Below are 14,806 nucleotides of genomic sequence, written 5' to 3' on the forward strand. Positions count from 1 at the left end.
AGTTAATGCAGTGCTTCCTGATGACATCTCCTAATGGAAGCATCTACAAAGTAAAAAGTATTGGGCCCAACACTGAGCCTTGTGGAACTCCATAACTAACTCTTGTTTGTCTGGAAGACTCATTGTTGACATGGACAAACTGGAATCTATCTGATAAGTAGGATTTGAACCAGTCTAATGCAGTTCCTTTAATCCTCGTAACGTCTTCTAATCTCTGTAATAAGATCGTATGATCAATCGTATCAAAAGCAGCACTGAGGTCCAGAAGAACAAGTACAGAGACGAGTCCATTATCTGAGGCTAATAAAAGGTCATTAGTAACTTTTACCAGAGCTGTTTCTGTGCTATGATGAACTCTAAAGACTGAACATCTTCAAACAGATCATTCCTTTGGAAATGATCACAAAGTTGATTTGAAACAACTTCTTCAAGGATTTTAGAAATAAACATCAGGTTGGAAATTTATTCCACCAGTTCTGGTGGAATAAAGTGAACCGCGGGATTTAATAAGTGCTCGAATGTCCTGTGAGTCGCTGCAGATCCGACATGCACAGTGTGCAGGAGGAGTCACAGCGCTGCTTCACATCATGAGGCCCCGCCCCTTTTCACACCACACATAGTGATGCGTTTCCCAAGCAACAACAACAGATAAACTGTCCAGATACTGATGGTCTGAACTATAGATGCACATGATGATGGTCGATTCCCCAACATTCATCTCCGTGACTCTGTTTTGTGCCAGGAGGAGGAGGCTGAGGAAGACTACCGAGCTCAAGATGAGGAAGCAGCTGATCAGAGTGACAGAAAGAAGAGCTGCTCCACGGAGGACTGTGATGAGGACGGTCTGGAGGACCTGCCTTCCTCCATCTACCGGCGCGACACCGCCGGCCGCTTGCGGGGCCTCATCTCTCGTAAGGCCAGCCAGACCAGCGTCTACCTGCAGGAGTGGGACATCCCGTACGAGCAACTGCAGCTGGGAGAGCTCATCGGCAAGGTGAGGACACAACTACACAACTACACAACACGCGTTGGACCCGGCGGTCGGGTCCAACGTGGCTGAACGTTGTCCTGCAGGGCCGCTGGGGGAAGGTGCACAAAGGCCGCTGGCACGGGGAGGTGGCCATCCGTCTGCTGGAGATCGACGGCAACAACCAGGATCATCTGAAGCTCTTCAAGAAGGAGGTGATGAACTACAGGCAGACCCGGCACCAGAACGTGGTCCTGTTCATGGGCGCCTGCATGGCTCCGCCCCACCTCGCCATCATCACCAGGTACAGCTTCCTGACTCCTCCCCTAAACCCTGTTTGGATGTGATTTATTGTTTGTGTGTTTGAACTGGGTTTCAGTAACATGCTGCATGTGTTTCCTCTGCAGCTTCTGTAAAGGTTTGACTCTCTACTCTGTTGTAAGAGAAAGAGGTCACATACTGGACATCAATAAAATCAGACAGATCGCACAGGAGATCGTTCAGGTAAACTATCATCTTCATTTCAATCTAGGAGGGTTTCTGATTTTCTATAAAAGATGCTTGAGGGAGGAGAAAGTGTTCAGAAGGTGTAAAATAGTTCACAGACTCTTCCTGTTGAGTGCAGTCGTGCACATGCAGCAGGAGGAAGCTGAAACCCTCGTGAGCGTCCCGGTGGAACTCGGTGTTGACAGTCTGACTCTGGGGGATGAATTCACGGTGACACAAAGAAAACCCAGCTGGTGTCTCCTGACCTGACGCCTTCTACGGTCTTGGACGGTGAAGCTCCGCCCCTCTTGAAACGTGATGTCATCAGAACACCTCGCCTGTCCCAGCTCTCTGTTGACCGTTTCCAGAGTTTGAAATCTGATGTTTCTCTGCTGAAGTTTAAAGCGCTTGTTGAACACAGACTACTGTTCACACTGCGCTGCGTTCATGTGCGACAGGAACAGATTGACCCTTTCAACAGTATTGTTATTATCTGAAACGGCATTCGGTGGCTCCCCTCGCTACAGCGAGGTTACAACCCTTGGTGAAGACTCAGCGTGATGAGGCTGTGCTTCATGCAGCTCCCTCTCTGTTGCAGGGGATGGGTTATCTGCACGCTAAAGGCATCATTCACAAGGACCTGAAGTCCAAGAACGTGTTCTACGACGCCAAGAAGGTGGTGATCACTGACTTCGGCCTGTTCGGGATGTCTGGAGTCGTACAGGAAGGCAGGTGGGGGTGAAGAGACGCTTCGAGCCGTGAGTGTGTGTCCCTGGTGAGCCTCAGCTGGTGTCTTCATCAGTCCTGTGTGTGTGTGTGTGTGTGTGTGTGTGTGTGTGTGTGTGTGTGTGTGTGTGTGTGTGTGTGTGTGTGTGTGTGTGTGTGTGTGTGTGTGTGTGTGTTCAGGAGAAAGAACGTGCTGCGGATACCACAGGGTTGGATCTGCTACCTGGCTCCAGAGATCATTCACCAGATGAGCCCGGAGGTGGACGAGGACCAGCTGCCGTTCTCCAACGCTGCTGACATTTATGCATTTGGGTATTGATTGATGCACGAAACACGTTTTAACATTTACTTTACAGTTTCACCGCTCTGATTTTTGTGTTGTTTTTATTTTCAGCACAATCTGGTACGAGCTGCAGATCGGAGACTGGCCAATCACCAACCAGCCTGTGGAAGCTAAAATCTGGCTGGTGGGCAGCAACATGGGCATAAAGAAGGTGCTGACAGAGGCCAATCTGGGAAAGGAGGTTACGGTGAGTCTGTTTGTGGGAGGGGCTAAAGAAAGGGGCGGATCAAAGATGAATATAATTTTACTCCTCAGTGTGGGGCCCGGTGTACTTCAGCCCTCAGTGTCCCACAACGTCGTCCGTCTGGACACGTCCTCTGTGTGGTCCGTTGTGTGTTTGGAGACCTCTGTATGTCTCAGAACCTTTGTGACACGTTTTGTTGGTTGCTGCCTATGTTTTCCTCTTTATATCTGCTTCCTGTGGACTCGCGCGCCTCCTTGTTTTTCTGTTATGCAGATGACACTGAGCTGTACATTCACATAAAACCTGCTCATTCCTGTTGCTCTGTGATTTCCTGAAGCTTCTGATTGGCCGAACCGTCCCTCAGCTCCATAAAGTTTTATCTCTGGTCTCCTCCCCGACAGGAAATCCTTTCTGCCTGCTGGTCCTTCGAAGCGGACGCCAGGCCGACTTTCCCCCAGCTGGCCGGCATGCTGGAGAGACTTCCCAAACTGAACCGCAGGCTGTCTCACCCCGGACACTTCTGAGAGACGACACAGTACGTACGATAGAGAGAGGACGGACATCACCCTGAAAGAAGCAGCCTGCAAAACCATCCACACCGACACTCAAAAAGAGAGTCTGCATCATTTTACTGAGTGAATACACGTTAAAATCCACATGTTCATCATGGAAACAGAAATAATATGAAGCTAAAAGGAACAAACACATCATCAGCCAAATCAAATGCTGTACATAGAGTTTTGTAAAGAAATGTGAATATTGTGAAGCTGTCCTGTTGGGGATCTGAGATTATAAATGACCTTTTCTAAGGTAACTACTGTTTTGAATTTTAAGGAATGATCTATTAAGGAGATTTTCATGTGGCTTTTGGTTGTTGCTCCCTTCGCACGTCCTCTGTTCACCTGAACACTTTAACAGCATCTCACTGCTCTCCTCTGCTCCAGTTATCCCTGATCTCCATGGCCTCCTTTGGATCCAGTATTATCTATGCTTTTGTTTCCCCGTCTGTTTGTGTGCTCATCTTTTCTGCTATACTCCTGATTTCTTGAGCACAATTAGTAAATACGTCTGACCCACAGTCTGGATATAAAAGAGTTCGTAGCTTCAGGTCTGTAAAATGGTTCTGATCCAGAAGTGTCTTCAGCTGCAATACCAGCGAGTGCCACCAGAGGTCGGCTCCAAAAAGCCTCCGGCTCCATAGACTCCCATTCAACTTCTCTCATCAAATTTCCAAACATGTTTCTATCTTACAACAAGATGATTTTTCAAATTAGTTGGATGTATTTTCTTGACATTACTGGATACCAAATTGACTTAGATTTAATTAACAACACAGTCGGGAAATAAGACGCTTTTCTTATTTTCTTACGAGACTTTCTTCATCAAAGTTGTTTCATCTATCGATCTGTATGAAAGCATGAAAAATATCTTGTGATATCTTGAAAATAACTTTAAAAATGAGAACATTTCCTCTTCATAAGAAACTGAATATAAACCTTTGCCAGCCAGCTGCTGCTGTAAAGATCGGTCCAGCTGGTTAGTTTCCGGTCTGTCCACTGCTTTTCTCCTCTTTTCTGACTGCTGAGCTCTTATGAATGTAAATCTCAGTAACTCGTGTCTGCATGTGAGAGGACGGACGCTCTTATAGCTGTTGATCCTCAGAGCTGGAAGGCTGCTGGTTTCAGCCCGACTCCACTACAGCTGCTAAAGAACAGCTTTTATTCAACGGGTGCCAACACAAACTTTCCATGTAAAGGGTTGGTCCCCTCATAGTTCAGAATTTCTTTACCTTTTCATTCACCTTGAGTGTTATCTGGTCATGCCAATTGATTTTCTTATTCCAGGTTTTAAGGTGCTCGTCTGTCTGTGAGATTTCTGCCTCCAATACTGATACGAGAGTATTAAGAAGTTGTGGTACTGCTGCTGCGGCACCGTGACGGAGCCGGCAGCGCTCCAACCTTCCTGAATAAAGTCGGTAGATTATCGGTCCAGACTATGACTATCTCACCAACTGTTGAATGGGTTGCCATGAAGTTCTGTTCATGATTGTAATAACTGTGATGATGATCAGCAAGTCAAAACTTCTTCAGTACTTTGGTTAATGAGCAAACAGCAGCTGGTCTTTATGCTTATTATTAATACAACATAGCTGCTGTACATCAGCATGTTAGCAGCACGGTTTAGTTAACGTACCACTGCACACGGCCTCAGAGCCGGTCCTGTCCCGTCACGTTCATGTCTGAGCACCGACGAGCCGAGCGCCTCGCTCACATCGTGGTAAATCTGACGGATATCTCCGAACCTGGAACAATGAAAGCTGATATCTAAACCGAGAGATACCACAGCAGGCCTTTAACCCCAAAATGTGAATCCTCAACACTTTCCTCTGCAGACATGCAGTTCTGTAATAATACTCTGCACGCTGCAGAGTGTGGCAGCTCTGGCTCGGTGTAAGAATTGACCCCGTTTCCAATGATTAGACATTATTAAAGGATCAAAGTGCAAACTACTGAGTGATGTCTGCCACACTGAGACATGAGGAGTGAACAGTTGATGTGTTCAGTCTCAGTCTGACGGGGAGCTGCAGGACGAGGCTGCGAGGCAGATTCAAACTCCTGTGTGTGTTTGCATCTGTGCACTCCTGCAGTTATGCTGAGAGTTAACAGGATGTGGCTGCTGTGTTTGTGTTGCTGTGTTTCCTCCGAGTCAAAAGTACAGTGACATACTTCAGCAGAACATTAGGAGCCAATCAAACGTGATCAGAACATAACTCAATGAATTTATGTAAATACAGTAGAGTACTGGAGGTTGTGTTTAAAACACGTGGTTCATGTTTGGGTTTCAATTTGAAAGCTTTTTAGTTGGTACTTAAATCATATTTATGTCCAGATACTGATGTTTTTCTTTAGCCTTTTGTGTTCTTTTTTCTGTGGGGGAGTAATCTGTAGATTATTTTTTGTACGTGTTGATACTTTGAAAGTATCTGGTCTGAACAGTTTAAGACATTAAAGGTTATCAAAAGTGACTCAGTGTTCTCTGGTTCAATGTCTCACAAGTGAAACAAATTATTACACTACTTACATAGTGACTTGTGTGTATTGATTCTACAACCCCGTTTTAAAAACAGTTGGTTTGCCACAGATCGACTTCAGTCACTCGAAGGTCAGATGACCAATTTAACCATGTTGTCCAAAATGTCCACACAATGGTGCAGCTGTCAGCGTAGTCGTCTCACAGTCTAAAGGTCCTGGGTTCGATTCCCGCCTCACACTTTCTTTGTGGAATTTGCATGTTCCTCCATAAGTAATAACTTAAAGTATGTCTTCCAAAATATGGACGACTAAGTTATGCATGTTGTCCATAATGTAAAATGCCTCCCAGTCAGAAGGTTCCAGGTTCAATTCTTGCCCTTTACGTGGCTTTTCATCTAAGATGTTAATGTCATCCTTTCCAGGGTGAGTCTTGAACCTGGAACCTTCTGACTGGAAGGCAACAACACCAACCGCTGCACTGTAGATCGCTCTTCAATAACATGTTTATAAGTCATATAAGTCAGAAGAGAATGCAATAAAGCAGCACATTGGCTTAGTTCCAAGCCAGCGTTGTCATCTCACAATCAGGAAGTACTCGGTTCGATCAGGGGCTTGGAACTCTGTCTGTGGAGGATTGCATGTTCTTGCTTGGAGTGTGACTCTTTGTCACATTTACGACTACATGCATGATGTTTGTTTTACATTATGGACTACATGCGTGACAACATATTTTGGATGACAAACCTTTATGTTATTACCTACGCAGGAACATGTAAATTCCACATAGAAAGTCCCAGGTGGGGATCGAACCACGGACCTTTAGACTGTGAGACGACAACAACGCTGACAACTGCACTACTACGCTGGCTTCCATTGCATGAACGGAAGTCATACTCACAGCAGTTCGTCCGAAATATGAAAAGCACCCAGCGAGAACCCGGGCAGGAACAGGGAGGACATGCAAACTCCACACAGAAAGGCCCCAGGCCAGGATCCAGCGGAGAACCTCGTCACCGAGGCGACGGTGCTAACCACTGATCCACAGTGCTACCACATTATGGTGTCATCCAAAATAAAATAAAAAAACATCATATCGTCCACAATATCATGAATAAGTCAGACAAAAGACAAGTACGTCATCCAAATTTTCCCAAAAACATAATAGTATGTAATCCAAAATATCGTAATATCATGTCGTTTAAAATGTCAAATAAACTTAAAACCATAGTATGTCGCCTAAAATTTCATAAAAACATCATACTTTCGTAAAAACTTTCCTCCAAAATGTCAAAAAAGTTCACACATAACGTATGTTGTCCAAAATTTTGTAAAACCTCATAATATTGGACGTCCTTCAAAATATCATAAAACATCATCTGTAGTATGTTGTCAAAATTTTCAAAAATATTTTCTACTACAGTATATCGTCAAAAATGTCATAAAACGTCAGACTATAGTTTTTCCTCAAAAATGTAATTACAATTTTTTCTTTTAGTAGAAACTACAATTTACAGATGACCCCTTAATGCCTCCCATGCAGCATATCGGTCTCTGAGGTAGTTTAAACCCTGTCCAACAGGGTGGTGTCGGTTCGTCCTGTGTTTGATCCACCCAGATTAAAAATCCACCCGGACCCGTTTTATTTTCAGCTCCTCACAAAAGCAGAATTAAGATATCCAGGATGACAGAGTTGATCCAGGCTTGAACCAGCCCAGTCAGTTCATTCTGGTTGAAGCCGTTTCCCAAACACCAAACCAGCTGATCAGCTGATCAGGTGCTGCTGGTTCAACCCAGGTGTCATTAATACACATTCACAGCTGTCTTCAAAAGACCACGAGGTCGATGACACATTCACTGATGTGAAATGGAAAAGAGGCTGTTTGCTTAAATCCCAGTGAGAAACAGCTTTTAATGGAAGCATACGAGGAGGAAAAGGACCAAATATGTAAATAAAGGAGCTGATGCTTTAATTAAAGAGCGTGAAGAGGTGTCAGACAGCAGTGTGAATGTGTAGTTTCATCTACCGACCACAGATCTGACCTAGCTGTCATAACCTTATAATTCAAGGAGTTCATCGCTCTAATTATCAGCTGTACACATTAATGCCTTTAAAGTGAGCAGAGGACGTTCAATGCAACAGAAATGAGAGTTCATGTATTTTATTCCAGGCTCAGGGTTCAGACGGATCACCTGGGAAACGATTCATAAATACATCCGGATCACTTCCTGTTTTATTTGTGTAACTGCTGGTTGATCAGTTGAAGTCTCTTCTTGGAACCACAGAGAACTCAGAGTTTAAAATATCTGTTTCTGTTAAACAGGCTCCAGTTTCTTTGGGTTGCATTGTGGGAAATGTATGATTCTGTGTTTGTGGACTAAATCTCAGGATTGTCATGTCTCTTCAGCGCCCCCTGTCGTTATAGTGCTGCAGTACAGGTGATATTTCATTGTGTTCTTCAAAATGAAAAGTGTAACTGAAAAAAGAAACTGACCAGAGGTTTAAAAAAAAAAAGAAGCATCGTTTATCACGGTCGATACATCAGACTGAACCGTAACCATGACATTGTACAATACAAAGGCATAAAAAAAAACATGAAACATTAAAATAGGTACTGCATCTTCCAAAAGCTAATTTTCCATTCATAAATACCTGTTTGCCATTTCAGTTCACTGCAGAGAACTTTCTCTAAAAAGCCAGAAATCATTTCTACAAATCGATGAGCATGATGTGAAGGAAGTGACGGTCAGCTGACATTCGTGGTGCCGGAACCACAACGGGTTTCTCTCTGTACGGTACGGAGAAGGCCGACAGCTGTCCTGGAGACGAGGAGGAGGAGGAGGAGCAGGGAGGAGGAGGAGAACACGGTCCTGCTGTGGTCATGTGACCGCTGACACGTGCTGAGACGACGTGGTGATCTTCGTTTCCACGGCAGCGAGTCCTGAACTGAACATGACAACAGAACGTCAGATATTATTCTCCGATTTCAACACCTGACGAGTCAAAATCAGCGTTTATCATCTGTTTCTATCTGATGGTTTTTAATCCAGCCCAGTAGAAACATGTCAAACACTGTGTTCCAGATGACATCCAACATACATGACATCCTTCCAACAGTCCTCTAACATGTCAGGACTCTTACTGTGTCGTACAGGAAGTAGTGTTGTTTCAAATCACACTGACAGGATATGACCTCGTCATGTGAACACGTCACCCTCCAAAATATCTGCATCTTTAATTATTTTACCCAGAATTCAGTGTGTTTTTGTGTCCTCCGTTTAATAAACACACTGATTCTTCTGTCCAGCAGCAGCAGTGAAGAAACCAGAAATATGGAGAATTAATTTGATTGTGATGCAGACTGTTCCTGTGTCTTTAAGTACATTCAGCTGATAGAGTTCAGCAGCAGGACTGGGACTTGAGAAGGAGCAGCGTTACTCTGGTGAGTAAAACACCTGCTGCATGACGTTCACTGAGGACTTTTTATAATTACGTTTTTCTCTGTCCCTTTGTTGATAAGGAAAAAAAATCAGATTTGACCAGAAACATAAATTGAAGGGGTTTCAAAATAAAAATGTCACCTCCACTGATCTGGTATTTAGAGACTCTGAAACAGGTTGAGTGTGTTCAGTTCAGAGCAACGGCATGTTGTAGTTATTAGAAACACACCATCAGATGGTAATCAAGACAGATTTACAGGCTGACATGGGTCTGCTGATACGAGTCGTACCTGTGTGGAGCTGCTGGCGTTCCCTCGACTCCTAACTTGGGTTGGGTCTCTCTGCAGACTTCCGGATCTGTGAGGAGGAACAGACGATAGGTCAGCTGTCGGCCTGACGAACGGTCTGCTGAGGAGCTGCAGCAGTGAGCAACTGCAACCACGGCAAGATGCTGACAGACAGCTGAGTCACAATATTCTACCGACGATGAATAATGAAGGCTGACTGTTGAAAAAAAATAAAAAAATAAGGGGGCTGCTCAAAGCATCTAAAACAAGAAGAAAACAGATGCAGGTTCATCTAACTACCAGGAGAGGGCAGCAGTGCTCTGGAGCCGACGCCAGGCTCTGAAACCAGGAGACAACACAAAGAGACTAGCAAACAAAATAACTGCTGATGACCAAAAACATGGAAGCAGTCGTGAAGCTGAGACCAGAAATCAACAACAAGCTGCATTAGATGGCCAGAAATTCAGGAGAAAAACAAGAGATGAGTGGCTGTGAGCAGATGGGAGTCTGGAACGTGATCCTCCGCTGAGCGACGACATGGTGCAACTCAAATCAGACACCAGAGACAGAAAGAAAAGCTGAACGACAGGCAGGAGTGTTACTGTACCTGTGACTGCTCTTTAAGGAAATCTGGGAGCTGAAATTCACCTTTAAAGACCTGGAAAAACAAAGTAGGCCACGTTTAGAGAGTCTGCCGTTACCATGGTGACAGGTCAGTACACTTCACTGGAAATCACTTGAGAGATTACAGGATGGAGGCTACTTCTGCACAAATTAGACAAATTAGTCTCCAGGAAAAAAACTGTTCTTTCATAGAAATAAATGAATAAATAAATAAAAAATAGTTCATTTGTTTGATTTCCACAGAAACTGAACGGTTTCTAAACAGAAGTCACCTTCGAGTTGAAGGAAAACACTGCAGCACAAAGCTGAGAAAGAAGTTGGACTTTAACAGATGAAGACAGGAACCAGCAGGGGGCAGCAGAATCTGTTCCTCTTTCATCATACCGGAGCTGGATCCTGTTCGAGTCTCTGGAACAATGTCCATCCGAAGACGTCCCTGCAGCGTCCCTCCGGACCAGAACGGGTCAGAACTCAGGTTCTGATGTTGATCAAACTACAATTCTCTGAACTCTGACTCAGATGTTACAGCCCCACGCCGCTCCGCGCACGTCACGTGCACATCGCATGTCTCACGTCACGGTGCCGTCTCACGTCATGTCACGGTGCACGTCTCACGTCACGGTGCCGTCTCACGTCACGGTACACGTCTCACGTCACGGTACACATCTCACGTCACGGTACACGTCTCACGTCACACGTCTCAAGTCACGGTGCCGTCTCACATCACGGTGCACGTCTCACGTCACGGTACACATCTCACGTCACGGTGCCGTCTCACGTCATGTCACGGTGCACGTCTCACGTCACGTCACGTCACGGTGCACGTCTCACGTCATGTCACACGTCACGGTGCCGTCTCACGTCACGGTACACATCTCACGTCACGGTGCCGTCTCACGTCACGCCACGGTGCACGTCTCGCGTCACGTCACGGTGCACGTCTCACGTCATGTCACACGTCACGGTGCCGTCTCACGTCACGTCACGTCACGGTGCACGTCTCACGTCATGTCACACGCCACGGTGCCGTCTCACGTCACGTCACGGTGCACGTCTCACGTCATGTCACACGCCACGGTGCCGTCTCACGTCACGGTGCACGTCTCACGTCATGTCACACGCCACGGTGCCGTCACACGTCACGGTGCCGTCTCACGTCACGTCACGTCACGGTGCACGTCTCACGTCATGTCACACGCCACGGTGCCGTCTCACGTCATGTCACACGCCACGGTGCCGTCACACGTCACGTCACGGTGCACGTCTCACGTCATGTCACACGCCACGGTGCTGTCACACGTCACGGTGCCGTCTCACGTCACGGTGCACGTCTCACGTCATGTCACACGCCACGGTGCCGTCGACCACGGTGCCGTCTCACATGTCACGGTGCCGTCTCACGTCATGTCACACCACGGTGCCGTCACACGTCACGTCACGGTGCACGTCTCACGTCATGTCACACGCCACGGTGCTGTCACACGTCACGGTGCCGTCTCACGTCACGGTGCACGTCTCACGTCATGTCACACGCCACGGTGCCGTCATGTCACACGTCACGGTGCCGTCTCACGTCACGTCACGGTGCACGTCTCCGTCATGTCACGTCACGTCACATCACGGTGCACGTCTCACGTCATGTCACACGCCACGCACACGTGCCGTCACACGTCACGGTGCACGTCTCACGTCATGTCACACGCCACCCCCCCACGTCATGTCACACGTCACGGTGCACGTCTCACGTCATGTCACACGCCACGGTGCCGTCACACCACGGTGTCACGGTGCACGTCTCCGTCACACGTCTCACGTCACACGTCACGGTGCCACGGTGCCGTCTCACGTCATGTCACACGCCACGGTGCCGTCACGGTGCCGTCTCACGTCATGTCACACACCACGGTGCACGGTGCACGTCTCACATGTCACACGCCATGTCACACGCCACGGTGCCACGGTGCCGTCACACGTCACGGTGCCGTCTCACGTCACGTCACGTCACGGTGCACGCCTCACGTCATGTCACACGCCATGGTGCCGTCTCACGTCATGTCACACGCCACGGTGCCGTCACACGTCACGGTGCCGTCTCACGTCACGTCATGTCACACGCCACGGTGCCTTCTCACGTCATGTCACACGCCACGGTGCCGTCACACGTCACGTCACGGTGCACGTCTCACGTCATGTCACACGCCACGGTGCTGTCACACGTCACGGTGCCGTCTCACGTCACGGTGCACGTCTCACGTCATGTCACACGCCACGGTGCCGTCAGACGTCACGGTGCCGTCTCACGTCACGTCACATCACGGTGCACGTCTCACGTCATGTCACACGCCACGGTGCCGTCTCACGTCATGTCACACGCCACGGTGCCGTCACACGTCACGTCACGGTGCACGTCTCACGTCATGTCACACGCCACGGTGCCGTCACACGTCACGGTGCCGTCTCACGTCACGGTGCACGTCTCACGTCATGTCACACGCCACGGTGCCGTCTCACGTCATGTCACACACCACGGTGCCGTCACACGTCACGTCACACCACGGTGCACGTCTCATGTCATGTCACACGCCACGGTGCCGTCACACGTCACGTCACGGTGCACGTCTCACGTCATGTCACACGCCACGGTGCCGTCACACGTCACGGTGCCGTCTCACGTCACGTCACGTCACGGTGCACGTCTCACGTCATGTCACACGCCATGGTGCCGTCTCACGTCATGTCACACGCCACGGTGCCGTCACACGTCACGTCACGGTGCACGTCTCACGTCATGTCACACGCCACGGTGCCGTCTCACGTCACGTCACGGTGCAGGTCTCACGTCATGTCACACGCCACGGTGCCGTCAGACGTCACGTGAAATGCTGTGCTCTCATTAGTAGATGGAGACAGTAGGAGCGCTTGTTTCGATGCAGGTGACGTCCCTCCTAATGAACTTTGCTGTCTTTTGGAAATGAGATTGCGTCGCAGCGTGAACGGTTGATTTTACGTGGATAAATCGTGCCGCCGGACTGCTGCATCACATCACATCAGGACAGCTGTGAAACTACGACGGTAATTAACTTCCACTGAAGAGACAAACGACGTGTCTGCTGTCCCTTCTGAGGATGTAGTGTCACGTGACACGTGACATGACCGGGTGTGTTCCCATCGGATGGAGCAGGGACCTTCTGGAAAAGTAGACAAAACTGCTCCCTGAAGAGAGCGACTCATCTTTAATGTTTTATGATTCCTCTGCATACAACAGTAGGTGCAGACAGTGTCTGCTCGTCTCATCACCTCGTCCAGCTGGAGGACACCAGCCGCTGCAGGCGTCCACAGAGCCCAGAGAAGACGTTCAGGATTGAAACATGTTCTCTGTAAAATAACAGGTTTGGTTTCCCCTGCTGTGTGTTGGGTTTGGAGTCGTGGCGTCACCGCTGACCTCAACTGAACCCACAACATGGAAGTGAACCACAGAAGAACAGGACCGAGTCAGAGCAGAGAGCAGCTCCACATCAACCCTCAGAGTTTTCACCTTGAAGTGGTTGAAACCAGATAGAATAGTTTATGAGTGAAAACGTTCACTGGAATCGGTGCTGGAGCTCTACAGATCGGACCGAGTGGACCGGCAGTCTGGGATCCGCTGATTAAACCTCATTCCTTCATCCCCCTGCGTGCCTCCCTGCTCGCTTGCGTGCTCGTCTGAAATCGATGCCGAGCCAGAAAGACCAACGTAATCTGAAATGGTTTCCAGCAGCAGAGACGGAGGCCGAGTGAAGTTGGTGATTTCATCCTGAGGGATGTTCTGCAGCGCTACTCAGCACTCAGAGGCTCCGGGACAAAGATTCTGCTCCGACCGGAGAGGCAACACACACACACACACACACACACACACACACACACACACACACACACACACACACACACACACACACACACACACACACACACACACACACACGATAAAACCATGACGTGTATAATTAGAAGGGTCACAGAAGTAGTGTCTGCAGAGAGAAGGCGGATCCACAAGTCATGTCTGTGATGGGATCACAGCAACATGAAGCCGGACCTCGAGCTCTGTCAGCTCTGCAGGATCTGTTAAAACGCTTGTGAAAGGAAGAATATTCACATGAAGATTTACAGCCTCTTCTATTGAGGCACATAAAACCAGCAGAAATGGAGCGGAGACGTCTGACAGAACTCCTGTTGTCTCCTTACAGTAATGTGAGGGCATCTCCAGCACACTCTTCCCTTTAAAGTTGGACTTCTTTCTAATTACAGCAACAGCGAGTCAGCACTTCCAGTCCAGCTGCACACATTTTACTTTTTAATTAGCGATATGATTACATGGTGGAAGTCTTCTTCTGTCTCTCTGTGTCTCCACTGTTTGAACAGCAATACTCATTTCAACAGGAGGCAGCTAAACACTGATGTTGACCCTCCATCGTTGAGGGGCCACAAAGGGCAGCGCTGCTGGATCAGACATTCACTGCAGATTTTCACGGTCCCCACAGGATGAATCCTAATGTACTACCAGCATGGGGATTTTTTTTTTACATACTCTGAGGTCAAAATTTCAATCAAAATGTCAGTTTTTTCAGTATATTCCAGTCAGCCCGAGCTGCTCTTTGTGTTTAGTAGAAGTCAGCAGACCAAAATACTAAACAGGAGAAGCTGGTAGCTTTAGAAAAGGAGGAAAAAAACAACAACACAAAA

The 14,806-nt window shown here is 47.8% G+C and overlaps 2 protein-coding genes across 3 annotated transcripts in view; one reads left to right on the forward strand and one right to left on the reverse strand.

Moving 5' to 3' along the window:
* Window positions 1-4,688, forward strand: part of LOC138636737 (kinase suppressor of Ras 1-like) — a 12,153-nt gene extending 7,465 nt beyond the window's left edge. The window contains exons 10-16 of the mRNA XM_069724945.1: window positions 743-994; window positions 1,075-1,271; window positions 1,375-1,471; window positions 2,052-2,185; window positions 2,360-2,491; window positions 2,574-2,709; window positions 3,108-4,688. Of these exons, the coding sequence (XP_069581046.1) occupies window positions 743-994; window positions 1,075-1,271; window positions 1,375-1,471; window positions 2,052-2,185; window positions 2,360-2,491; window positions 2,574-2,709; window positions 3,108-3,230 (1,071 nt within the window). The 3' untranslated portion in view covers window positions 3,231-4,688. The remainder of the gene's footprint in view (window positions 1-742; window positions 995-1,074; window positions 1,272-1,374; window positions 1,472-2,051; window positions 2,186-2,359; window positions 2,492-2,573; window positions 2,710-3,107) is intronic.
* Window positions 4,689-8,236: 3,548 nt separating this feature from the next.
* tpst1 (tyrosylprotein sulfotransferase 1) overlaps window positions 8,237-14,806 on the reverse strand; it is a 44,961-nt gene continuing 38,391 nt past the window's right edge. Inside the window, exons 4-6 of one of the 2 annotated variants that reach the window (XM_069724938.1) lie at window positions 10,071-10,121; window positions 9,467-9,533; window positions 8,237-8,682 (exon numbers count right to left, since the gene is read on the reverse strand). In XM_069724938.1, the coding sequence (XP_069581039.1) occupies window positions 9,498-9,533; window positions 10,071-10,121 (87 nt within the window). In that variant the 3' untranslated portion in view covers window positions 8,237-8,682; window positions 9,467-9,497. The remainder of the gene's footprint in view (window positions 8,683-9,466; window positions 9,534-10,070; window positions 10,122-14,806) is intronic. The other variant, XM_069724939.1, reaches the window with a different exon arrangement.

Source organism: Brachyistius frenatus, unplaced genomic scaffold (assembly GCF_029030835.1).
Source record: "Brachyistius frenatus isolate BFR_SWC_R1_liver_20210118 unplaced genomic scaffold, ASM2903083v1 Contig_402, whole genome shotgun sequence".
Lineage (NCBI taxonomy): Eukaryota > Metazoa > Chordata > Actinopteri > Embiotocidae > Brachyistius > Brachyistius frenatus.